The sequence below is a fragment of the Monomorium pharaonis genome, unplaced genomic scaffold (assembly GCF_013373865.1).
Source record: "Monomorium pharaonis isolate MP-MQ-018 unplaced genomic scaffold, ASM1337386v2 scaffold_128, whole genome shotgun sequence".
In the NCBI taxonomy this organism is placed as follows: Eukaryota; Metazoa; Arthropoda; class Insecta; order Hymenoptera; family Formicidae; genus Monomorium; species Monomorium pharaonis.
This window is the reverse complement of record NW_023415393.1, coordinates 1-26,600: the sequence shown is the minus strand read 5'-3', so window position 1 is coordinate 26,600 and position 26,600 is coordinate 1. Positions and strand designations below refer to the sequence as shown.

At 29.2% G+C, this 26,600-nt stretch overlaps 3 protein-coding genes and 1 long non-coding RNA gene across 6 annotated transcripts; 1 reads left to right on the top strand and 3 right to left on the bottom strand.

Annotated features, from left to right (window-relative positions):
* Window positions 1-405: 405 nt before the first annotated feature.
* LOC118648017 lies at window positions 406-17,194 on the bottom strand. Of its 3 annotated transcripts, XM_036294210.1 has the most exons (12): window positions 15,883-17,190; window positions 15,681-15,803; window positions 14,852-15,083; window positions 13,987-14,166; window positions 13,449-13,631; window positions 12,831-13,013; window positions 12,201-12,383; window positions 6,214-8,076; window positions 5,288-5,350; window positions 3,823-3,909; window positions 3,166-3,222; window positions 406-1,489 (listed from the first exon to the last, which is right to left on the bottom strand). In XM_036294210.1, exons 4-12 carry the CDS (start codon window positions 14,162-14,164, stop codon window positions 1,272-1,274), a joined length of 3,015 nt encoding a protein of 1,004 aa, XP_036150103.1. In that variant the 5' UTR covers window positions 14,165-14,166; window positions 14,852-15,083; window positions 15,681-15,803; window positions 15,883-17,190; the 3' UTR covers window positions 406-1,271. The 3 variants fall into 3 exon arrangements, with proteins under 3 accessions (XP_036150103.1, XP_036150106.1, XP_036150104.1); XM_036294213.1 differs by lacking the exon at window positions 12,831-13,013 and having other exon boundaries at window positions 15,681-17,194; XM_036294211.1 differs by lacking the exons at window positions 14,852-15,083; window positions 15,681-15,803; window positions 15,883-17,190 and having other exon boundaries at window positions 13,987-14,845.
* Window positions 17,195-20,433: 3,239 nt separating this feature from the next.
* LOC118648016 lies at window positions 20,434-22,549 on the bottom strand. Its single transcript, XR_004965146.1, has 2 exons — window positions 20,881-22,549; window positions 20,434-20,813 (listed from the first exon to the last, which is right to left on the bottom strand). It is a non-coding gene; the product is annotated as an uncharacterized LOC118648016 (long non-coding RNA).
* Window positions 22,550-24,557: 2,008 nt separating this feature from the next.
* Window positions 24,558-25,160, bottom strand: LOC118648019 (probable serine/threonine-protein kinase mps1). Its single transcript, XM_036294215.1, has 3 exons — window positions 25,142-25,160; window positions 24,841-25,052; window positions 24,558-24,767 (listed from the first exon to the last, which is right to left on the bottom strand). The coding sequence occupies exons 1-3, from the start codon at window positions 25,158-25,160 to the stop codon at window positions 24,558-24,560; spliced, it is 441 nt and encodes a 146-aa protein (XP_036150108.1).
* Window positions 25,161-25,541: 381 nt separating this feature from the next.
* LOC118648018 lies at window positions 25,542-26,593 on the top strand. Its single transcript, XM_036294214.1, has 2 exons — window positions 25,542-26,056; window positions 26,109-26,593. Exons 1-2 carry the CDS (start codon window positions 25,568-25,570, stop codon window positions 26,169-26,171), a joined length of 552 nt encoding a protein of 183 aa, XP_036150107.1. The 5' UTR covers window positions 25,542-25,567; the 3' UTR covers window positions 26,172-26,593.
* Window positions 26,594-26,600: the final 7 nt, after the last annotated feature.

Here is a 26,600-nt window from a genome sequence, read left to right as displayed (position 1 = left end):
TAATTTCAAATTATGTGATACGCTAATTGATCGCTTGGCTACAGAAGTTATCAAGTTTTTAGGAATCCTCTATTTTAATACCAATTACTTATTCAATGTGTCTCACGTAGAATTTTAGCGTAACCTATGTTACACTTAATGGAAAATGATACATCTAAATGGAGTTTAATGTTACATAATGTGCTTTTACGATACTGTTACAGAAATTGATATTATAAATATTTCTTCTAAACAACAATTATAACTTCATTGCTATAAGTTTAAAACTTTATTACTTTACTCATTAAAAAATGGTTTTTATTTTTACATGTTTCTTTTTTTAGGCAAAAGAATACTTATAATCATAAACATTAATATTAAAAATATATTTTGCATTATAAAAGATCATTATTAGAGTAGAAATCGTTTTTTTTTTTAAGTGCAAAAGACAAAAACTTTAAAATCCTGCAAAGTTAAAATATCTGCACCAATCACACGCACAATATATTACAAAATTTTAGCGCTATTAATGTAGTTATCTTATTTAATAAAAAATAATTTTTTTGGCAGTTTTTTCTTTATATTTCCTTAACATAATTAGAAATTTTGAAATCTTTATTTCAAAATTATAAACAGTCTCGTTATAAACAGTCTCTTTTATCGCTTATAAAATAAATATAATTATAAGTTTCCAAATTACATCACAATGTAGCATATTTTTCATAAAAACAAAAATATTTGACATATCGTTAATAACTGCCTGTTTTTAAAGTTATAAGAATTATGTATGAAAAACTGTAAGAATAACCGTACCATTTACAATCATAAATGTAGAGATGCGTCCCATTTCATACATTATACACGTGATGCATCATGCATCATACGCACGTGTGAAATACATCCTAAATCTCTGAATTAAATCACGAGATATCTTTTATAAAAACATTTTTATCGTTAATAACATTAGTTTGTTTTTAAATATTATACGAAATAAGTACTTGAAAAATATATATTTTTTTTTAAATTATAATCATTACAAAAGAAAATAAAAGCCTGTATAAATTACATCACAATATAAAAGATATCTTTGTGAAGACAAAATTATTTGACATATTAATGACATGCTTTAAAAGTTATATTAGGTACTTATAAACCAAAAATCGCAAGACTAATTTGCGATAAAAATAAACATTAAATTTGCATTAAATTGCGTTGTAACAGGTACTATTTATAAAAATAATAAAAGTATACGGATAATTATTAATCTCATTAGATAAACATCTCAACTAAACTTATTTATTTTGCATTCGAGATTTTCGTTGATTATGCAGCCATGTTTTTATTTGCGGTGCTGTACGACTTTTTAAACATGGAGAGTTTTCTATAACCTTGTTAATCTCTTGCAAAGAAGGCAATTTCGTAGAGTCAATATATGTTCCAAATGCAGATGTAACAGCATTTTTTTCCTCTTCATTCCAACGAATTCGTTTTGTAGGACCATAGGGAGATGCTACAAAATAAAATTGAAAAATAATTAAACCTTTTTACAGTTATTTTATCACCGCTTTAATGTTGTATTTAGAAAAAGACATAACGGCAGCTATAAAAGGGATAATTACAAAGGGATAATTAAGTTTTTGTGAAATTAATATACATGAATGTTGGTGTTTATTTGTAACTTTTGACCAGATTTCACGATTCGCTCATTATCTCCCTCTTATTATTCATTTGTATGGCGTTTTTGACCCGTACTTGGGTTCTTTTCCTCTAGAACTGGCCAATCATAGTTATTCCCTTCTTCAGAAGAATGGCTGCGATTGGCCTTATGACGTCATTAATCGCTCCCGGAGCGATTAAACCGGACCGGTCGAAAACGCTATTAGTAAGAGACATCGCCAGACATACGTCTACGGAGCGATATATTTAATTTCAGGAACGTGTGTATCATAAATGTAAGGATATGAACAATATTCCTCAACATCACAAAAAAAAACCTTATTAAAAAATTTCACATAATTAACCTATTTTTAATATATTGTTTTATTAAAAATTGAAAATGTTTTTTCTATTTTTTAACTTAATGACATGCATATTTTCTGGTATAATTAAAAAATTCTTATATTATTTTACTAAAAGCTTTTTACCCACTATTGCAAACTTATTATGATTTATAAAATGTACACTTGATAAATGAGTAGTTTTTATTAAAGAGCCTAAAATAAAAGAGCCGCAAATTGATTCTGCGCTTCTGATTGGTTACATGGCATAACGTCATTATTTACGATTAAAACTCTCGGGTATCATTCTATCCTTGTTTTACATTGAACAAACGCCATGTTTATGATTAAAAATATCTCCTGTCTAACAGACAGTTTGTGGCTCTTTCATTATAGGCTCTTTTATAGTTTTTATAGTTGAAATAATGTAGTTGATGACAAAAAAACAAACCTCTACTACATAATTGTACCATTAATTATACTATTGTTAAATTTTAATATATATCATATTTATATCATTAATTATATCATTATTTAATATAAATTTTAATATATGATTATGTAATAGAGTTCTTTTATCCTAATCGACTGTATTATTATTCACATCATTACATTTTTGGATGCTCACATTCCCAAGATTCAATATCGCTCTCGTTAATATCATGCGTCCGGCGACTCGTTGCTAATAAACGAGCTAAGAGAAGGATAGTAGACGTGAACTGTGAAATCTGACTAAAAATTACAAGTGAATATTAGCACTGATGTACATATAGTAGAATGAACATAGTACATATAGTCGAACTATGTAAACTAAAGTTTTAGTTGTAATAATTAAAAAATAGTATCAATTAAAATTAAATAACTAAAAAAAAATAATGTCAATTATATTACATTATTTCTTTATACTGAAACTTGTATAGCTGTCACTTTCATAGTTGCAATAACTACTTTTTTCTGTGAGTGTAGAAATAATAATATATAATATATAATGTTTAATTACGCTCGCAAACAGTAGTTGCAATTACCATAATTTACATATAATTAATACTGTTTTTAGTATTACAATTATAATTTATAGTTTATTATAGCTTTTTATACTAGTGATATACTGATTACATAAAATTAATTAAAATTTTAAATTTTATTTAAATCTTTAGATTTTTAAAAATAATTTTTGTACAATACTCACTCGAACGGCGTTTTATTTTTATAGGTTTATCCTTTGTTGAATGTCTGCCTACACTCTCTAAACATAGTACAAAAAGTATATTTAAATAACTTTAAAACTATTAATTTGTTCTTATATTCTATATATAACAGCATTTACATTTCTCATTCTCAAGTCTTCTTCTAAAACCAGTATTCAAGCATTAGATACACATTCCGATTTTTAATAGATGAGGTCTGTCTCTCCCGTTACTTAAAACTAGACGGTCGTGTCACCGACCGTGTAATACTGTATGTCGATAGTGTTCCATCCATATCAAAAATATACTGAGATCATATCTTTCGTCAAACCGTCATTAATCACACATTAAAAGAAAATTATTTAATTACTTAAAAAGTAAAAATTATGTATAAAGAGTTGTTTTTGATAACGTTTAGCAAAAAGTATGATTCCAGCGTATTATTAATATTAAGATATTTATGAGCACAATGTCGGCAGTTTGATAAATCATAGAATTTCGAACAAGAATAGTATGCATAGCCTCAAAAATCAGGCTGAAATGTTGCTTACATTGCAGGCACTTAATGCTGAGCACTGTTTTAAATTATATGATACTAATAGTAATCCTTATAGTTTTGGTAATTTAATAATCTTGTATTATACTTTTTTTTTACTTACTGCAGTGTTTTTCTTTTAGATTATCTTCACAATCCTTAAATAAATTTTGATTTTTACTGGATAATGGTATGTTCATCTGATATTCATCTAGAACAAATCAACGTATTGCTATTACCAAAGATTTCATTGCAGTCAATTTGCAGCTGAAAATAAACGATTTGTCTTTCTGACATCTTAACAACTAAATTGTTCATTGCAAAAGTAATGAAACGCTGTCTTCTTAAGAATACAGCTAACGTGTAATACACTCTAATTTTCCCAAAATTTGGGAATGCTGACTCTCATTAAAATCTTTGTGTCTTAAGCATTCAGCACAGGATACGATTTTCCATGCTAGGTCGCATATGAGATGTCTTGTGTCCTAATTGATTCAGATGATTATCAGCAATCGTAAGCCAAAAAGGATACGTAGTAAGATATCTCATATGCGACCTAGCATGGCAAATTGTATTGTGTGCCAAAGGCTTTAAACAACTTCAAAAAATACTATTTATTTCTCACATATTTATTGTATAGTAAAACATTTTGTATAATAATAATGCAAAAATAATGCATAGAATTATACGTAGAAAATTTATATTAATTATTATAAAAACATAATGGAGAATATTACGTCCTAAATAATTACTACAAGATTAAGATTACTGCAGAAGATGTGCACAATTAATAACAGTTTAATTATAATTATTAATAAAATGGAAATTATTTAAAGATAAACATTTTAATGAGGACAACACTCAAAAAAATACAATTGCAATAAACTTTAAGTATAACATTTTTTAACCCAAGCACATAAGCGTCTTAGTTATAGCAGTTCAGGGTTGCGTTCAGAAACATCACCCGGGTGTGCTAGCTATCATATTATTTCTGTTTAACATTCGATGACAAACAAGGGTAAAATGATAGCTAGAACACCCGGATGATGTTTCTAAACGCAGCCCAGTTATTAAAACGCCAACGATAAGAGGGAAAAATAAAAAATATCTTCGAAAATCGTTAAAAAATTGTTATACTCTATGTTGTAACGTATGCGTTGGTATAATGATTTGAATTATATTCGATGAATATTTGAAAATATATTTTGTTATCTCAAACATAATTCAAACGTTGTATTGTTTATGTATATTTTTTAAAAATCGTGCAAATAATAAAAGATAATGATATAATTTATACATGTAATTATTTAAAAGATCACAATATGTATTTCAAATTACAATATAATTCCATTTATCTGAACATATCTAATCAATTGAAATAACTGAGTGTTTCAGATAAAAGAATACATCCTTTTTCTTATAAAAAATTGTTTGTTCGTTTATTTAGAGCTGACATTTAAGAAATTAACATTGAATATATCAACAAATTCAATATATAAGGTAGGAAACATGCAATCTCATAAATAAAATTTATATAGTGTTTTTTAATTTATTTATTTTTTGATTTACTTTTATACTTTTATACTTACCAGAAGAGAATGATCGGTTTTCATCATTACATGAATCTCTTTTGAGCAATACATCAGATTCATCTAGAATATATAGATATAATCCTGTGATTTATATAGTAAAACAAAACAGTATTAAATAGCAAAACAAGGAATACTAATATAAATTACATAAACAATAATTTATTAAACTAATTTATATTATTGCAGAAAACGTTAATAATAATTTTTTAATTTAATTTAAGACAAATATTTTTATAAAAAGAATTTAAAGCATTAATAATTTCTGAAATACGATCAAATAAAGCTCAATATTAATAACATATTAATATTTTAACATGCAAATAAATAAAACACATTTTTAATTTAAAGTGAATTTTTGTCTCTTTAAATGATAAGTTTATCCTTAATGTTTTTATAGATTAATTATAAATCATCTTATATATTAAATTTAACGATGTAAATTTCTAAATATTTTTCATTATTTCCAAGTCTATATAAAAATTGTAATATTTAGCATTCTTAAAAAATTACTAAAGTTAGAAAAAAGAACAGTAATAATAATAAAATTAGAAAAATAGTTTGTCGTATTTTTCAATGTTAAATTATATAAATATATTGTGCAATAAATTTGATATACATTTGATAATTTAATATGTAAAAATTAATAATAAATTATTTTCAATTGTATTACTGTACATTATATTTGTTTATATAGCTGTGTTCGGACTCGAGTGCTTTCGGATATAATTCTATCTTCGTTTCACATTGAACGAACAACAAAAATAGAATAATACCCAAGAGCACTCGGGTGACGTTTTCGAACCCAACGTGTGTGTGTGTGTGTGTGTGTGTGTGTGTGTGTGTGTGTGTGTGTGTGTGTGTGTGTGTGTGTGCGCGCGCGCGCGCGCGCGCGCGCGCGCGCGTGCGTGCGTTTATATACATACCATCGTCATCAGTACTTTCGTCCTCATTGTTATTTTTTTCTTCACCTTGCGCATATTCCAAAAGTTTTGATACTTGTAAAATGTCTCGACTAGCAATAGGTAATCTGTAATGCTCTTTGTGTATTTTATCTGAATGTCCCAAATGATTTGATAAATCATTCACCTGATACTCTAATAAATTTAGAGAAATACATTTAGTTGCTATGTGTTTTCTCAATTGTGTTCCACGTAATGTATGTGACATGGTTGCTCCGCATGCTACTGAAAAAGACCGCATTAAATTGCAAGCCCTTAAATATTTATATCTCTTCTTATCGTAACTTGGTATTCCAAAGAGATATGGATTTTCACGAGGTACTTTTGCATGTGAACGGTAATCCAATATAAGATTAATGCATTTTAGTAGTTCGGAATGAATTAAAACAGGAACAGTACGACCAAGTTTACCACGTATTACAAAACGGACATATTTCTTTGCTAATCTTCGTGCTTCCATTGATAATGATTTATACATATCTTTATTCGTTTCTTCATCAATACTGTGATAATTTTGAAATTCTGATATTTGTATTCTTTCAGTCTCTCCAGCTCGTCGACGATTAAACAATTGCACCGATATGAGAGTTGTTTCCAGCAAAGATAGCCACTCTTTATATGAATATTCTTTCGTCAAATTGTTATAAGCTTCTTGTCGTTTTTCTGTTAAATAATTATCCAGTTTTCTAATATCCTCTGTCGATGGAAGTATAATCTTCTTTTGTCGTTTTTGTTGCATCTGTGTTTCTAATACTGTTCTATTAACACTTGTTCCATAGTCTTGTTTCAATAGTTTTAAGAAATTTTCGGCCAGTTCCATTTTCATAGGATCATGATTTTTTATACATTCATTAATAAGAATTTCTCCGACATGTTTTATATACGTCCCAAGATTAAATGCTACAGATGGTACTTTGTAAACATTTTTATATTCATCAAAACCCGCAACAGAATTAACAGCAGCAATTGCGACATCATAAAATTTCGGATCATATAATGAGGCAAAATCAGTTATATTTTTATCTTTTGTTTTTAGTGCTATGAGATAACGTCCTAATAACCGTAATCGAGATCTTATCATGTCGTGTTGGTGTTGCAATCTATATTTCAAACAAAGTTTATTTCCATATAGAATTATTAACCGATCGTACCTTATTACACGAGTCACATCGTCGTCTCGTAATACGGGAAAGACAATTGTTCTAAGAATTTTATTAGCTAGTTCGTGAGTTCTTCCAACAATAGTACGACCCAATACAGTTATTGATTTATTATGTTTGCTATTACGTCCAGTGCAACGACGAAAATGATGTCGAAGAGATGTTTTTGAAAAAAATCCTTTGCACTTACCACAAGGTAAAAAATCAGTAGCCGTTCTATGCCATTCTTTGTTTGGTCGCCTACATACGATAAGTTCTCCATTGTTTATCTCTTTTTTAGTATTAAACTGAAAATTGCCATTTCGTCGAAGAGTTTCTATTATTTTCTTTCTTTCGTAGTTTCCTTTAGGTAATACACTAAATTTCTTAACTTCTTTTTCATTAGAATGCACAGTTTCTAAGTGACGTGCTATCTTACTTTGTAGCTTTTTGCAGTAATAACAACAATTTTTTTTGGAATGTGTTTGTTTTCCTGACGATTCTGTGACATACATTTCAGCATCATCACACATTTTTGTTCCTGACAAATGTAGATTAGATATGTCTAAACCACTAGACGTATTAGTTTTATTTACAGAGACATTTTTCCTATTATTCTTTGTATTATCATTTTCTGTATCTGAGTAAATTGATGACTCGCTTGTAGACGAAGGAATATATTCAGAAGCTTAAATATAAAAATACAATTGCAAAAATTACAAAAAACCCTTATACTTTTATCTACTAAATATATACTAAGTATATACTAGAAGTATATACTGATATATTCTCATGTGTAGAAAATACGATGCATAAGTAATTTACAAGTAATACTAGTGATTCGGTCTCGCCGAAACGAGGCGATATTAGCTCGAGTCTCATCTCAGTCTCGAAATTTTTGGTTTCATCCCGATTTCGGTCTCGAATCAAGACTCTCGGTCTCAATAATCATAAAAAGCATTTTTTCTAACCTTTTTGGTTTATGCGATTAAACTTAAATTATTCACTATTTTTACTGTGAGCCTAAAGTGCTCCCCAGTGATAAAGAATTACATTTTAAAATGTAAGGGAGCGTCCGAAATGACCACGTTCGAAACGGCCAAGTTTGGAACGGCCACGTTCGGAACAGCCACATTTAAAATGGCCACGTCGCAAAGCTGTGTGGTGCAGAGAATGCTTCGCACATGCGCACACACACGCACACACACACACACACGCGCGCGCGCGCGCGCGCACACACACACACACACACGACCCTCGTCCCCCCTCCTGCAGCCACCCCGTCCAAGTCGTTAACCCATATTTCAGTAAGCTAACGGGGCCAACCATAATCAATTAATTGCAATTAAACTACTTATCTGAAAAATTAATTTATTTGCCTTTTAATTTTTTCGAAGATAACGCTACACGACTTTTTTCAAAAACTTAACGATAAAATTATAATACCAAGACGGGATTCAATAAGAACAAAAGTAATGCAAAAGTTTGCAAAACTACAATACTTGAAAAAAATTTTAATGGAAAATAAATCAAAAATTTCTTTTACTATCGACGGATGGAATTCCTTGGCAAATATATCATTCTATGGAATTACAGTCCATTTTGTAGACAGTAATTGGGAACTACAGTCCGTAGCTTTAGATTTTATTCCTTCTAACAAAAATCATGCAAGAAGATATTGCTACAGTTTTTTATAAATTGTTAAAATCTTTTCACATTGAAAATAGGTGTGGAGGAATAACAGTAGATAACGCATCTGCAAATACCAGGTTTATGAAAGAATTACAAATTCTTATGGAAGAAAATAATATTCGCTTTGATGCAAAACAGCAACATTTTCGTTGCTTTGCTCATATATTAAATTTAGGTATTCAAGATACTTTGAAATTGATAAAGCTGCAAGATATGACGTACGATAACGAAGATGCCGAAGATGAAGAAATAGAAAATGATATGAATGACGAACAATGCATAACAAAATTGCGAAAAATGTTTAAAAAAATATGTTCGTCAACAATGGCAAATTAAATTACGTAGTTGCTGCGAAACTACAAATGTTAAATATGTATCGCCTAATATTGACGTTTCGACACGTTTGAACAGTACATATGACGTGATAAAAACCGGACTGCATTTAAAAAGTCCCCTAAATACGCTTTGCGAGAATAACATCATTTTTTCTCATTTAAAACTTAATCAAGATGAATGGTAACTTCTTGAAAAATTTTATAAGTACTTTAAAGTATTTAAAACTTTGTCGACTTTGTTAGGTGATAAATATGTAACATTACCGATGGTAATAATTGTAGAATTTAATATGCTTTTAGATTCTATCAAGAAAAAAATTTTTGAATTAGACAGAAAGATCGACTAACTGCATTTCAAGCAGGATGTAACAAAATGCTTAAGCATTATTCACATAATAGACTAATTGGATCTACTGTGTCGCATTGATTTTAGATCCACGCTATAAAATTGAAACTTTTGATTTGACTTCGTGGGGCAAAGAAATGAAAGCAGAGTCTATAAAACAGTTTTTAGAATTTTATAAAAATTATTACAATGAAGAACAAAATGATGGTAATAATTATATAGAACACAATTGAAACAGATGAAGATAATATACATATTGACTCTCTGTACATGGAATGAATAATACAAACGCCAATTCAAGAATTTGAAACATATGTAAATGCACCAAGAGCATCAAAGGAATCTTTAGTATTAATTTGGTGAAAACAAAGTGAAGCAATGTATCCTACTCTATCAATAATGGCTAAGGATATTTTTGGTATTACCGCCACTTCTGTTCCAGCGGAAAGTTTATTTTCCAAGGTGTCATTAGAAAACACAAGAATAGATTACATGAAACATAGGTACGCATTATTTTATGTATAAATTCTTGGTTGAATTGTAGTCTTAAAGATAAAATTGAAATATTGTAGTGACAGCCTCATCAGTAAAGTTTTTAAATTAAAGGTTTTAATTTTTAAAGATTTAATGTTGGTTTTTTTAAGCTCTATGTTGTTGGCTTGAAAAATTTTCTTCTAATGGTATTACACACACACGCACACGCACACACACACACACATACACACACAGTACACATTCTACTAAGTAGAATCTACTTCAATAAATAAACTAATAATCTATTTAAAGCCTCGTTAATGTTCCCTCTGTCACCCGTTCTGTGTTTTTCGCGTTGGGTTACTCGTAATTCGGAAAAATGATTTTTTTTAAACGACTTCTGACATTGACGTAATAAGAATAAGAGGTGGATTATTTAATTTATAAATCATTATTTAAATCATTATTAAATCATTATTTAATGATTTATAAATTAAATAATGATTAATGAAACAATAATAAATATATCCGCATGTAATTAAATTTTCCATTCTTATTAAAAAAATGACTGATTAATAAAGTTATATCTCATATATAAAAATTCTCGACGAGACTCTCGATATCGTCAAGACTCTCAGCATAAAAAGTCTCGTCTTTGTCTCGAATTCAAACTTTGAGTCTCGTCTAGATCTCGACACCGAGACCGAGACTAGTCTCGGTATCGTCCAAAACACTAAGTAATACTTGCAAATAAAACGTAAAATGACTTAATAAAATATAAAATGTTTAAAAATATTTTTTAATGTTTTAAAAAGTATTTAAAAAAATATTATTAGCGATAATAATTGGGATTTTAAGAATATTAACAAAGGTAAAAGATTATAGAAAATATTGTCAAAATAGCCGAAAAATGAATATATCAAATTTGCAGGATTGGGTAAGTTAATATATTTTTTAACTAAATTAAATTAAAGTTAATGGATTATAAAATTAATTTAATTAAGTTAAAAGTTACATAAATAAAAAACTAACTTAGTTAAAGTTACGTTGAGATTACTTTAACTCAAGTTAAAGTAAAAGTTAATTTTGAAAAGCTTTATTTATATTAAATGAAAAAGCCATATAATTTATTTAAATCAGATTACCAACATAATTACAATATCATCAAATATATTTATTACTTTATTTGTAAATAAAATTATAATATAAATCATATGAAATAACAAAAAAATTGTTTTTATGCAAAAATAAATTTTATAATTTTTTCTTTTGCCCAGATAAAATTTTTAATTTAGCAAAAAAGTTAATAAGTTAAAGTTTATACGTTTAAAAAATAATTAGTTAAAATTAAAAATTAAATTATTTAAAATTAACTAAATTAAATTAAGTTATTAACTTTTTAACTTTATTAATAACTTTCAACTATTTAACTAGTTACCACCCAATCCTGCAAATTTGAAATGTACAGAATCAGGGACCTGGACCGGTTCCAATCGGTTCTTTTCTTTTTGTAGTGCAATGATTTTATGGGGACAATTCAACTCAGCTTTTGTTTCCGCTACACTCTACAATTATTTAAAGTATTATTAAATATTATTAATTATTATTATTTATTAAGAATCGAAAAATTAAGTGCCTGGATCAGAATCGAAAAAAGACAAATTAAACGGTTTTTGATTTTCTTTATTTATCAAGAAATTTGAACCTATTATACTGAAATTGAATCGGTACAGTTTTCAAATATTTTATTAAACCGTAACTGAAACCGAATCATAATTTGATTTCGGTCTAAGTCCCTGTACAAAATAATTTAAATTAAGATAAGGAATACAATTGTTGGAAGATACGAAACATACATTCTGTTATTTTAGTTCAATTTACTTAAAGTAAAATGAGATAATGTAATAAGAAAGACAATTGAATATGTTTAACATTTATAATATTAGTATATTAAATGTAACTTACAATTATCTCCATCAGTATTTTTTCTTGATTTCTCAACCAACATATTTAATGTTTCTTGAGTATCAGATTTTTCCAATATTATTGTTTCAGTATCTTCAACACATAAATCAGTGGACGAGCTATTGTTTTTCATAGTGCCTATTTGTAGTGTGCTTTTTGAGAAGTCATTTGTAAGAATCATATCTAAATAGATACAAAATAGTTAAATGAGTTATTAAAGTTTCTCATAAAAATTTAATATTAGCATTAAATTGAGCAGTGATTAATTATGTACCTTGAATATTTAAAGCACTAATAATAGTACTTTTAGAAGTAATAATATATAATGAATCAAAGATCAATTTAATACTAAAATTTATGAAATATTAATATCATTATAAAATAAATATATTAATATAGTTAAATTAATAAAATAAATAAATTAATATAGTTGTTAGAAAATTTGAGGAACATTATCAATATTGACAATAGATAATAAAAAAAAAATACTTTTAAAATAGCTGCAAAATGGATATCAAATTTGAAACATATAAAATAACTTAAATTAAGTTGAAGTGAAAAAATGTAATAAGACAATTTAATACAACGTTTAACATTTATAACAATGTTAGTATAGTTAATGTAACTTACAATTATCTTCATCAGTATTTTTTCTTGATTTCTCAACCAACATATTTAATGTTTCTTGAGTATCAGATTTCTCCAATATTATTGCTTCAATATCTTCAACACATAAATCAGTGGACGAGCTATTGTTTTTCATTATGCCTATTTGTAGTGTACTTTTTGAGAAGTCATTTGTAAGAATCATATCTAAATAGATACAAAATAGTTAAATAAGTTATTAAAGTTTCTCATAAAAATTTAATATTAGCATTAAATTGAGCAGTGATTAATTATTTACCTTGAATATTAAAAGCACTAATAACAGTACTTTTAATAGTAATAATATATAATGAATCAAAGATCAATTTAATACTAAAATTTATGAAATATTAATATCATTATAAAATAAATAAATATAGTTAAATTAATAAAATAAATAAATATAGTTGTAAGAAAATTTGAAGAACGTTATCAATATTGACAATAGATAATAAAAAAAATACTTTTAAAATAGCTGCAAAATGGATATCAAATTTGAGATATATAAAATAACTTAAATTAAGTTGAAGTGAAAGAATGTAATAAGACAATTTAATACGATGTAACATTTATAACAATGTTAGTATATTTAATGTAACTTACAATTATCTTCATCAGTATTGGTTCTTGATTTCTCAACCGACATGTTTAATGTTTCTTGATTATCAGATCTTTCCAATACTCTTGTTTCAATATTTTCAAAACATAAATCAGTGGACCAGATATCATTATTTACAGTGTCTGTTTGTAATGCGGCATTTGAAAAGTCATTTGTAAGAATCTTATCTAAACACATGTAAAATAGTTAAAGAAGATATTAATGTTTCTTACAAAAATTTAATATTAGCATTAATATTGAGCAGTGATTAATTATTTACCTTGAATATTAAAAGAACTAATAACAGTATTTTTAATAGTAATAATATATAATAAATCAAAGATCAATTTAATACTAAAATTTATGAAATATTATTTACAACGTTAACAATATTAACAATAGATAATAAAAAAAGAATATTTATGGATATCAAATTTGAGATGTATAAAATAAATTAAGTTGAAGTGAAAGATTGTAATAAGAAAGACAATGAATATGACGTTTAATATTTATAACAGTATTAATATATTAAATATAACTTACAATTGTCTTCATCAGTGTTGGTTTTTGATCTCTCAACCAATGTATCTAATGTTTCTCGAGTATTAGATTTTTCCAATATTCTTGTTTGAATATTCAAACATAAATCAGTGGACGAGCTATCATTATTCACAGTGTCTATTTGTAGTATAGCATTTGAAAAATCATTTGTAAGAATCATATCTAAATATATATAAAATAGTCAAAGAAGATATTAATGTTTCTTATAAAAATTTAATATTAGCATTAAATTGAGTAGTGATTAATTATTTATTTTGCGTATTAGAAGCACTAACCCAATAGTACTGTTAATATGAAAAATAATTAATCACAAGCCAATTTAATGCTGTCAATATTAAATTTCTGTAAGAGACATTTGATACATTAATGTCTAAAAAACTTATATACTATGAAATAATAAATTAATGAAGTTATTATTGTTATTATTGTTACCATATACATTTGACATCATACATATTTGAAAAATTTTAAAAATTATTTGTAAGAACTATATTTATATATATGAAATAACAAAAGAGCAAAGTTTAAAGAAACTTAATACTGGCAATATAAAATGTTAGTGATTATTTATTTTAAATTAATTTTAACAATTGTTTTTATTAATACTCAATAAATAATTAATTATTGACCAACTTATTACCAATATTAAATTTTTGTAAGATGTACAGTGTATTAATATCACTATTAGATATTAATGTTAAATAGTATCTATTTCTTCATTTAATTCATTTATGTTATAATGGCATTTTAATAAGATGATAACATCAATAAGCAATAAATTAAATTTGAAGTAAACTTATATACTCTGAAAAAATAGTTTCTTTATATTCAATTTCAATTTTCTTACCAGAGAGATTGTATTCTTCAGATGTAGTCTTTAGTTTTTCTTGCGCCTGCTGATTAGTTTTACTTTTATTTTTTATTTTTATTTTTGGCCTTTTTTAAGTACCTCAGATTTAATTATTCGAGGCTTTTGTCGGCTAAGTGTTTTATACTTGCAAAGATTTATAGATTGTAATTTTACTCGAGGAATATTATGGTTTAAATTTTTTTAATTTTAGAAAGATGCTCGATATTTGCTACAAATATATAAAAAATATTTTTAATTTGTCCCCATTTTTCTTACAAACTTTTAAAGACATTATAGGCAAAATGTAATACTTTTTAATAAATTATTTTAAATAAATGTGGAAACAATTTTTACATAAAAATATAAATGTGTCACGTCACATTTTTCATAAAAATAATACAAAAGTCACATTTTTCATAAAAATAATACTAAAGTTATTAAATCAATATTATATTATTTCAGAATTGATTGCTGGCCAACATCAATTATTTGCAATATAATTATCAATTATTATATTGTAAAAATTAATTTTGACGACATAATATTTGTATTAATTTTTTACTTTCTTAATTTATTTTCTGCTTCTCTGTATTGATGAGACAGAGATGTACTCTTATAGAAGTTTTCAAAAATAATGATTAATAATTATTATAATACAACAGTGCATCTATGATAAGGAAAATGATTCCATAAAGGTACAATAATTTAAAAAACGACATTAAACATATTATGCGAGGAACGTGTTTCTTATGGCACAGCGATAAAGTAAAAGTAAAAATTACCGTTAATTCTAGCAACAATAGCGTTATTGTGAAAACATACGTACCGTTAACAGCCATTATGCATGCCTTTGTTCTTAACTGCGCATTTTTCAACATGCAATTATTACCTTTTCTTGCGTAAATATCATTTAATGGACATACGTAATATGTACCATTGGTGAGCATTACTAAAGCAAACATTATTAGAATTTTTACAACTTCCTTGTAAATTTTAATATAAATTTTCATCACGACAGATATCTTTACCGTAAAATGCGCAGATACAATAAAAAATCCACATCTTCGAACATCGCATATTAACCTTTGTCTCAATTGGTCTGCATCTACAGTTTGCCGCGCAGTGATTTTTTAATTCAATTGGTTCTTGGTCTTAGTTATTTAATAGAACTAGAGCAAAAACTAATCGCAATAAAGACTCATTGGCCGCATTCAGCAGACTCAGTAGTTGAGCAACATTACTAGATTTTCCGTTGAATAATGCCGTTGATTTGTTGGTTCTATAAGTCAGAACCAATCATGTTCGATTGCTACTTAGCTGCTGAGTTTGCTGAATGCGGCCATTGCAACCAGCAGCGCAACCACTCGGGTTGCGGTCCTATGAAGCGGATTAGGGCGGATCTACAATGGGTGCGTTCCACTTAACGCTCGCAACGCTTGCGAGCGTCATTTATCTTTGTTTAATATTTGATAAACAACAAGGATAAAATGATTCCACGGTCGTTGCAAGCTTTAAGTGGAACGCACCCAATAAGAGTCTGTCGCGTCCATAGACATAAGGTGAGTTTTTTAACTCATCGATTACTCAATCGCACGATGCGCAAAAAAAGTTTTTACAGAGAAAAGCATCTGTGCATAATGCAATTGATCGATAAATTAAAAAACTCGCCTATAATATATCTAGACTGAGCATTGTGGGAGTAGGGGTAAGATTCAGAGGGAAAAGGCTAGCATGCTTTGGGTAATACCTTTCTCTCTCGTTCACGCATGCGTACAAGTGCAAAAGATGGTCTCGTGCATGCGCATAAGTGCAAAAGGTGGATTTTGCACTTGTACACATGTGCGAACGAGATCACAGGACCGTTTCGACGGAATCTTTAAAAGAGTTCTATCAGAATAATCCCGTGATTGGTGATCCGCTCGTTCCGCTTCCGCATAATCCGCTCCATGGGACTGCACCCTCATTCCGCTCCGCATAATCCGCTCCAGGGGACATCAGCCTCAGGGTGCAGTCCCATGGAACGTATTACGCATAAGCAGAACGAGCGGAACACCAACACGAGATTATTCTGATAGAACTCTTTCAAAAATTCCGTCGAAACGGTCCCGTAATTTGTGATACGCTCGTTCCGCTTAGGCGTAATACGCTCTATGGGACTGCACCCTCAGAGTGGCTTTACATACGGTGTAAACGTAATTTGCGTCAACCAACCACATCATCTTTAACGTGCTCTGAATGTCCCTAAAATCGTCTTAGGGTACGGTCCCATGGAGCGGAATATGCGGAAGCGGAACGAGCGGATCACCAATCACAGGACCGTTTCGACGGAATCTTTGAAAGAGTTCTATCAGAATAATCCCGTGATTGGTGATCCGCTCGTTTCGCTTCTGCATAATCCGCTCCATGGGACCGCACCCTTAAGGGCCATCTACAATGGAATGTTTTAGCCGTAACAGCACTAAAACTACGGCAATGCTGTCTAAAATAAAAACGACGTAGCAATAACATACAAGCCGGCCATCAAAGAAAGGCGACCAAAAACTAATCCCGAATGCCCCAACGCTCATCGTAAGCACGCAATGAATTGGCTCAATGTCTGCTGTAGGCTGAAAACAGTAAAGCAATACGAAGTGGAGACATTTTCTACGACTACTGCTACGGCCTACGACTCTCCATTGTAGATGGCCCTTAATGGCTCTGGCAGCCAGCGCGATTTTGTCGCGCGTGACGTGCGATGTCCAATGGGTATACAGCTATGAGCGGAAAGACAGTCGCTCATTGAACATCGCGCGACAAAATCGCGCTGGTGTGCCAGAGCCCTTAGGGCACATAAAAGACGATGTGATTGGTTGACGCAAGTTAAGCTTACGCAAATACGTCACATGTAGGCCCGGTCTACAATAAGTAGTCGTTAGTCGTTGGTCGTAAGAAATTTAACCAATCATATTCGTTTATTCTTCTCTAAGATCAACTGTGATTGGCTAGATTTCTTACGACCAACGACTAATGACTTATCGTAGACCGAGCTTAAAACCACTCTCACTGAAGGCCACTTACACTAAACTCTAATTAACTTAATCGTTCATTATTTCATTGGAATTGATCAATCGCATTTGTTAGTTTTGCTTAATAACAAATACGATTGGTCAATTTCAATGGAATAATCAACTATTATATTTTTATGGTGCTTGGAAAACGGAATCAGAAAGGCGGATTGGACGGAAACCTAACCTAACCTAACGGGAAAGAAGAAGAAGAAAAAAGGTGGATCACCAATCACGGGAACCATTTCAACGGAATTTTTAAAAAGGTTCTATCAGAATGATCTTGTGATTGGCGATCTGCGTTTCCGATTTCGTTTTCAGAGCACCATGGGACAGCACCCTTATGCTTTATATGCGCTAAGGATGTTTAATCCTTTAATAAATATCATTGCACACACTTTTGCGTAACGCATAAGAAAACCAATCAATCAAACTCGTTTCTATTTCCTTCCCAGGATAGAAATTAAGAGCTCTGATTGGATAATTCTCTTAAGCGTTATGCAAAAGTCTATGCCCGGGGCCTAAAAATTAAATTTCGTAAGATTAAAAAATCATGCCTATTACAATGCAGTACGTCTTAAGCAAAATTAAACAGCAATTAATACGTTGTTATTCTTAATAAAAATGATTGCTATAAATAGATTATAGACTATATTAATATTTGATAACAGAATATTACAGACTTTGTGACTTGGAAAATGATTCGTGTTATTAAAACGGATCTCTTCTGTATTAACGTACTGATGCATTAATTATTGTAATATTATCTGATAAATATTACAATTCACTCATAAAATACACGTATTATGCAATAATTAATACAATCATTATGTAAGAAACTCATTTTAATAAAAAAAATTCCTACAATTTTTATGTTAAAGAAACATTAATAAAAAGTAAGCTTGTCAAAAGAAATATATTTTCACTAAATAACTTAACAAAATGTTAGTTGTGCTAAAATTTATCATGTGACATATTGTACCTGTAACTAGTGTAGGATTTCCTAACTTTACAGAACTTTTAATTTTATTGTCCACTTTATTGTCCTTTCCAAAATAAAAAGTAATGTTTATTCCAACATTGTATTCTAACATTTTATAATGCAAAATATATTTGTAATAGTAATATTTATAAGTTATAAGTGTTCTGCCTGAAAAAGAGGACATGTAAAAGTGAAAATCTTTTATTAACGAGCAAAGAATAATAAAGTTTCATTTGTCGCTTTAAGAAAAAACACGCATAATATCAAATTCTATAACAATGTCATAAAAACACTCTTGATAACACTCTATTTAGATGTATTATTTTCTACCAAGTGTAACATGTTACTTATGTTATATCATATAATTTGGGAGAAAAATGTCAAAAGTGAAAATGTTTTCTAGATGTTGAGCAATTAATATGTTTCAAATAGTATAAATTTGCTGACATTTTTAATTTTTATTAAATTATTATCCTGTGCTCATTAAAAAATGTTCTCACTTTTACATTTTTCATAGGCAAAAGGACACTTGTAACTATAGACATTATTATTACAAATATATTTTGAATAAAAAAACAATAAAAATCACTTTACTTCGCAGGACAATAAAACTTTAAGTCCTGCAATGTTAGAAAGTCTGCACCAATCCCACGTACAATATGTCATATGCCAAATAGCACCATCAACGTATTGTCATTTTCTTTCGTGAAGAATCATTCCTACGAACAGGCTTACTTATTATAATAAAGATGAGTTTATCATACATTGCAATACTAATGCATCCGATAGCACAGAAGAGACTCGTTTTATAAAATAAAAAATTTTTATAATGACAGTCTGTAAAACAATTTTCAAATATTAATATAGAAAATAATCAGAACATAATTATTTTTCATTATGGGAGATAACGTATTGATTATTACCAAATTGTGCTCAAGCATACTGCATGTGTGATAGAAATGACAGATTTTTTAACCTTACAAAATTTGACTTTTGAGGTTAATATTATATTTATCATTTTTTATGCATATGAGATCGATTAATCATGCAATATGCGTCTCACTTAGAATTTTAGCGTCAGCAACTTATATTACATTTAACAGAAAATAATGCTTCTGAACAGAGTTTAGTGCTAATAACACATAATGTGTTATGATGACATTATTACAGAATTTGGCATTATAAAAATGTTTCTTTTTAAAGCGACAATTAAACTCTATTACTACATGTTGAAAACTTTATCGAGTTGTATGATATACAATCTATCTCTTACGCATTAAAAATTATCGTACCGTAAACATAATATTAACCTTAAAAGTCGAATTTTGTAAGATTAAGAAATCTGTCATGCCTATCACACATGTAGTATGTCTTGAGCAGAATATTGCAATAATCACATCCCTTTTAACACGAAATGATTGTTACGAACAGATATTATAGATATTAATATTTGATAAGAGTATTACAAATACAAATTTTGACAATATGAAAATTTTTCAACTTTTTAAAACGAGTTTTTTGTGCATTAACGGATGCATTAGTTGTTGTTGCAATATTTTATAAACTTGTTACATTATTGTTTATTGACCCAATACATTTAACATATGCAATAATTAATGGAACCATTTTTACATAAGACTCATTTGAGCAAAAAAACTTTTGACAATTTTTGTGATGGCAAGGAAGCATGAATAAGAAATAAGCCTGTTAAAAGAAATAATTTTTCATTAAATAAAATGACAATAAGTTGATTAGGTTAAACTTTTGCATGTGTCATGTTCTACGTGTGATTTACGTAAATTTCTTAACTTTGCAGGACTTTTCACATTTTATTATCCTTTGTACAATAAGAAGCGATCTTTGCTCTAACATCGTTTCATAATGCAAAATTTATTTGTAATATTAACATTCGTAGTTATAAATATTCTTCTACCTGAAAGGACATGTGAAAGTGAAAACCATTTTTTAATGAGCAAAGAGTAATAATGTTGCAAACTTACAGTTACAAAGATTTAATTGTCGCTTTAAGAAAAAACATGTAGTGTCAAATTCTGTAATAGTGTCGTAAACACTCTATGTAACACTAATCTCTGTTCAGATGTACTATTTTCCATCAAATGTGACGTGTTGCTTATGCTAAAATTCTATACGAGACACATATTACACGAGTAATTGACATTATGTTAGAAGATTCCTTGTATCACATAATTAGGGTGAAAATATCAAAAGTAATAATGTTCTCTAGATGTTGAACAATTAATATATTTCTAATAGTATAAAATTTTTCACGTTTTTAATTTTTATCAAATTCTTAGTTTATGCTCATTAAAAAATTTTTTCATACAATAAAGTGTACACGAGTTTATTATATCCTACAATACTAATGCATCTGTTAGTGTAAAAGAGAACCGTTTTCATAAGATAAAAAAATTTTATTATGATAATATAGTACCGTTTTCAAATGTTAATATAGGTTATTAATTATTTCATAACAATCATTTTTAATGATGAGAGATAACCTATTGGTTACTACAAAATTTTGTTCCAGACATACTGCATGTGTGATAGAAATGACAGATTTTTTTAATTTTACAAAATTTGACTTGAAGTTAATATTATATTTATCGTACAATTTTTTATGCATCTGAGATCGATCAATTATGCAATACATGTCTCGCTTAAAATTTTAGCGTTAGCAACATATATTACATTTAACAAAAAATAATGCATCTGAACAAAGTTTAGTGTTAATAACACATAATGTGTTATGATGACATTATTACAGAATTTGGCACTATAAAAAAGTTTTTTCTTAAAGCGACAATTAAACTCTATTACTATATGTTGAAAACTTTATCGAGTTGTATGATAAACAATTGATTTCTTACGCATTAAAAATTGTACAGTAAACATAATATGTTTAAAAGTCGAATTTTGTAAAGTTAAGAAATTTGTAATACTGTTATCATTGTGTCAATAAACAATGTTGTTTATTGTGTCAATAAATAATAATGTAACTAGTTTATCAAATATTGCAACAACTAATGCATCCATTAATACACAAGAGACTCGTTTTAAAAAGTTGAAAAATTTTCAGTGTCAAAGTTTGTAATACTTAATTAACTAAATAATAAACTAAATTAAATAAAATGACAATAAGTTGATTGGGCTAAAATTTGGCATGTGACATGCTCTACGTGTGATTATTGTAGATTTCCTAATTTTGCTGGATTTTTCAGGTTTTATTTCCTTTGTAAAATAAAAAGCGAACTTTATTTTAACATTGTTTCATAATTTAAAATATATTTGTAATATTGTTTGTTGTTGTAGATTCTTCTGTCTGAAAAAAGGACATATAAATGTGAAAACCATTTTCTAATGAGCAAAAAGTATTAAAGTTTTAAACTCATAATAATAAAGTTTTCATTGTCGCTTTAAGAAGAAATGTACATAATGCCAAATTCTGTAATAGTGTCATAAAAATACTCTATGTAACTTTGAACTCTGTCTAGATATACTATTTTCCATCAAGTGTAACATGTTGCTTACATTAAAATTCTATGCAAGATACATTGCATTTTAATGAGTAATTGACATTATGATAAAGATTCTTAGGCCCGGTTCCACAACTCACGGTTAAATTAACTGGCCGATTATTCCATTGGAATTGATCAATCGTATTTGTTAATTTTGCTTAACGACAAATACGATTGGTCAATTCCAATGGAACAATCAGCCAGTTAATTTAACCGTGAGTTGTGGAACCGGGCCTTAGAGACTTGAAAACTTCTATATTCACATAATTTGAGTGAAAATGTCAAAAGTGGACATATTCACCAGATGTTAAGCAATTAATATATTTCAAAAATAAATTTGCTCACTTTTTAAATTTTTTATCAAATTATTACCCTGTACCTATTAAAAAATGGTTTTCACTTTTACATGTCTATTGTTTGTCATAGTAATATTTCTAACTGTAAATGTTAAGATTATATATTTTGCATCGAGTAAGTACAATTTTAAAAACTGCTTGAGTAAAAGTCACTTACTATTTAAAAGACAATAAACCCTTAAAAGTCTTGTAAAGTTAGGAAATCTATACCAGTCACACGTACGATATATCATATGCCAAATTTTAGCACAATCAACTAATTGTCATTTTATTTAATAAAAAATTATTTCTTTTAACAGGCTCAATTCTTATTAATGTTTCCTTATTATAACAAAAATTGCAGAAAGCTTTTTTATTAAAATGAGTCCCTTACATTAAAACGGTTGTATTAATTATTACATTTATAGTAAATATATTTGGTCAATAAGCAATAAAATAATGAGTTTATTACATAATACAAAACTTGTGCATCCGTTAGTACAGTAAAGACCAGTTTTAATAAGCTAAAGCATTTTTATAATGACAAAGTCTGTGATACTGTTATTAAATATTAACATATGCAATAATCTGTTTATAACTAAAAATTCTTTTCAAAAGGTATAACAACGTACTGATTATTGTAAAATTTTGTTCAAGACATTGCATGTGTGATGAGTAAGACAGATTTCTTAACAAAATTAGATTTTTAAGGTTAATGTTTTATTTATTGTACCCATGCCTTAGGCCCGGTCTACAATAGGTAGACCTTATAATAAGCCTTAAGCTCTAAGAAACTGACCAATTATAATTGAATGTGAGAAAAATAATCGAATATAATTGGTTAATTCTTTAAGACTTAAGGCCAAAGCACACACTTTTGCATAACGCATAACGTATGTACATAAGCAAATTGATTGGTCCATAAGCAAAGTGCATAAGAAATTCAACCAATCGAATTTCTTATGCAGTTATGTTATGCGTTATGCAAGAGTGTGTGCTTTTCGCTTTACTACACCTATTGTAGATCCGGTCTTAGGGCCCAGACTTTTGCATAACGCATAACATATGTACATAAGCAAATTGATTGGTCCATATGCAAAGTGCATAAGAAATTTAACCAATTGGATTTCTTATGCATTTATGTTATGCGTTGAGCCCATTCTACATTAATCGCAAGTCGCAAGTTGCGTTTTTTAGTAAGTAGAAAATAATAAAGTTTTGTATGTATGTCAAATTTTGCAATGTTGCAAATGAGCGGATCACCAATCATGGGATCATTCTGATAGAACTCTTTTAAATATTCCGTTGAAATGGTCCTGTGATTGGTGATCCGCTTCTTCCGCTTCTGCGTAATCCGCTCCATGGGACATCAGCCTTAGAAAATCTGTGATGTTCATTTTGACTTATTATATTTCGTCTCGCGCGAAATTTCAGCGTAAATGATGAAATGTCCTCAAAATAGCCAATATGTCTTGTAAAACTTTGGGGACGGTCCCCAATGTACCCAAAGAAAACGTGTCCCCAAAATGTACAATTCCAATAAAATTGTAATTTTGGGGACGTCCCCAAAACATACAATTGATATATAAAACTTTGAGGACAGTCCCCAAAAGAACCAGAAGTCTCCAAAACAGCCAATGCATATCAAAAATTGTCCCCGAAGGCTACAATTGACATATATATATATATATATATATATATATATAGGACAGGAATAATGAAAGGAATATAAAAGAATATTTAAAAAATTTAAAGTATTTTTTATATCATTTTATATTTATTATGAAAAATTGTAATATTTATTTATTACAAATGGGGGGCCACCACCCCGGGCACCACCTCGGCTGCCGCCTCGGCCGCCACCTCGGCTGCCACGCCAGCCGTCACCTCGGCCGCCACCTCGGCTGCCACGCCAGCCGTCACCTCGGCCGCCACCTCGGCCGCCACCTCGGCGAGGTGGAATCCCCCTCTGGGCACGCCAACGGGCCCTCGAGCGACCGCCCCCTCTTCTTTTTTCTAAAAATAAATAAATAAACACGTTATTGGAATAAAATAATTTTTTATATTAATAACGAATAATGTAAAATACTTTACGTTTTGGCTGCTGTGGCTGCTCTGGTGGCTGCTCTGGCTGCTCTGGTTGCACCAGCTCCAGCTGCTGCTGCTGCTCCTTCTGCTTTTGCAGCTCTCCATAAAGGAAGTCCAACTTCTGTTGGACTTCCTCTTGGTGCTGCTGCTGCTGTTGTTGTTGCTGCAATAGCTGTTGCAGCATTTGCTGCATAGATGCAGCTTCCTCAGATTCTGTAATATAAAAGAAATATACAATATGATATAAAAGAAAACATTATGATAATTTAAGAAAGAGAATAATAAATTGATTTATTACTCACGGGACAAACTGTGCGCCATGGCGGTTGCTTGCGAAATGTGCGAAACGGCAGAGCTATGTAAACAATTGAAAATCGCGAATGCACGTGTTGCGCCGCGCGCCGGGCGCCGCTCGCCGGGCCCACGCGGCTGATTCTTCATTGTGTGAGTGCGAGCCGCGTTTGTCGTTTGACTGTGTGCGGAGAGCACGATATCACGATTTGTTTATTACTTGATTTCACGGTGTTAATGTATTATTTTTATGCGATTGAGTGTTAACGTTTTGAACGTAAGTGCATTTTACAAACAACGTTACATTGAGAAAGTTGAAAGTTTCGATTGTGAATCAGTAAGAAACTTTTATATATTTTTCTCTTATTTATTCTCCTTTTTTTCATTTTTTCTTTTCTTTGATTCTTCGTTTGATTTCTTTCTTGTTGTCAATAAAAATGGGCGAGCCATTAGAGAAGAAAAATAAGCAAAGCTTTCAAGAAGCTTGGCTTAGCGATACTCAATATAAATTTTGGATACGCAAAGTACCATTGAATGACGAGCTTTATCATTGCACTGTATGTAAGAAAAATTTGTCTTGTAATACACGTATTTCAAGACATGCAAATTCTACGCCTCACAAAGAAAATCTGCAAAAAGCTACATTTTCTTTAACAAAAAATGACGATATAAATGAAACTATTTCTCAGACAAAACAAAAATTTCGACAAGAATGGTTAGATATTGAATTGTTTAAACCATGGTTACGTGAAGCATCACATGATAAAACATTATTTTTTTGCGAATTTTGTGAAAAATACATGGATGCTAGGTTGTCACACATTTATCGTCATGCAGATTCCGCAGTGCACTTAAAAATTGCTGCAGATAGAAATAAAGAAAGAAAGGAAACAGACGAAGATATTAATATTACGGACGAATCGCTTTTGTCGTTTGATGAGCGAAAGAAAACAGCAGAAATTAAATACGCTGCATTTATTGCCGAAAAAAATATTTCTCATCAAACGGCAAAAGATATTCTCTCATTTTTCCAAGAGATAGGAAAAGATTCTAAAGTATTAGAAGCCATGAGCATGAGTCGGACTAAGTGTAACAAAATTATTTCAAACGTACTATGTCCAGTTGAAACCGATCGTGTTGTTGACATTCTGCAAAATAATAAATTTACGATTTTTATTGATGAAACGTCTGATATTACAAATCAAAAATGGATGACGTTTCATAGTCGGTATGTTGATCCTGAAACATTAGATGTTCGCTCGCAATTAATTAAATTGATCGATATTGATGCAAGAAATTGCAACGCAGAAAAGTTATTTGAGGCGTTTAGAAATGTTATGTATAAATTACAAATTCCATTTTTAAACATTGTTGCCTTATCATGTGATAATGCATCCGTAATGACAGGCAAAAATTCATCTTTTAAAACAAAGCTTGGGAACATTTGTAAAAATGTTTTAACATTGTCTT

Excerpts from the sequence above, each read along its gene's own strand:
- LOC118648017 (XM_036294210.1), bottom strand. The coding sequence starts at position 14,164 with ATGATTCTTACAAATGATTTTTCAAATGCTATACTACAAATAGACACT. Across the intron at positions 8,077-12,200 it reads AAATACTGATGGAGATAATT|CTTCTGAATATATTCCTTCG; the intron begins GTAAGTTACATT and ends TTTATATTTAAG. Across the intron at positions 5,351-6,213 it reads CGAAAGTACTGATGACGATG|ATGAATCTGATGTATTGCTC; the intron begins GTATGTATATAA and ends TATATATTCTAG.
- LOC118648019 (XM_036294215.1), bottom strand. Across the intron at positions 24,768-24,840 it reads CACAGCAGCCAAAACGTAAA|AAAAAAGAAGAGGGGGCGGT; the intron begins GTATTTTACATT and ends ATTTATTTTTAG.
- LOC118648018 (XM_036294214.1), top strand. The coding sequence starts at position 25,568 with ATGGGCGAGCCATTAGAGAAGAAAAATAAGCAAAGCTTTCAAGAAGCT. Across the intron at positions 26,057-26,108 it reads ATATTACGGACGAATCGCTT|TTGCCGAAAAAAATATTTCT; the intron begins TTGTCGTTTGAT and ends ACGCTGCATTTA.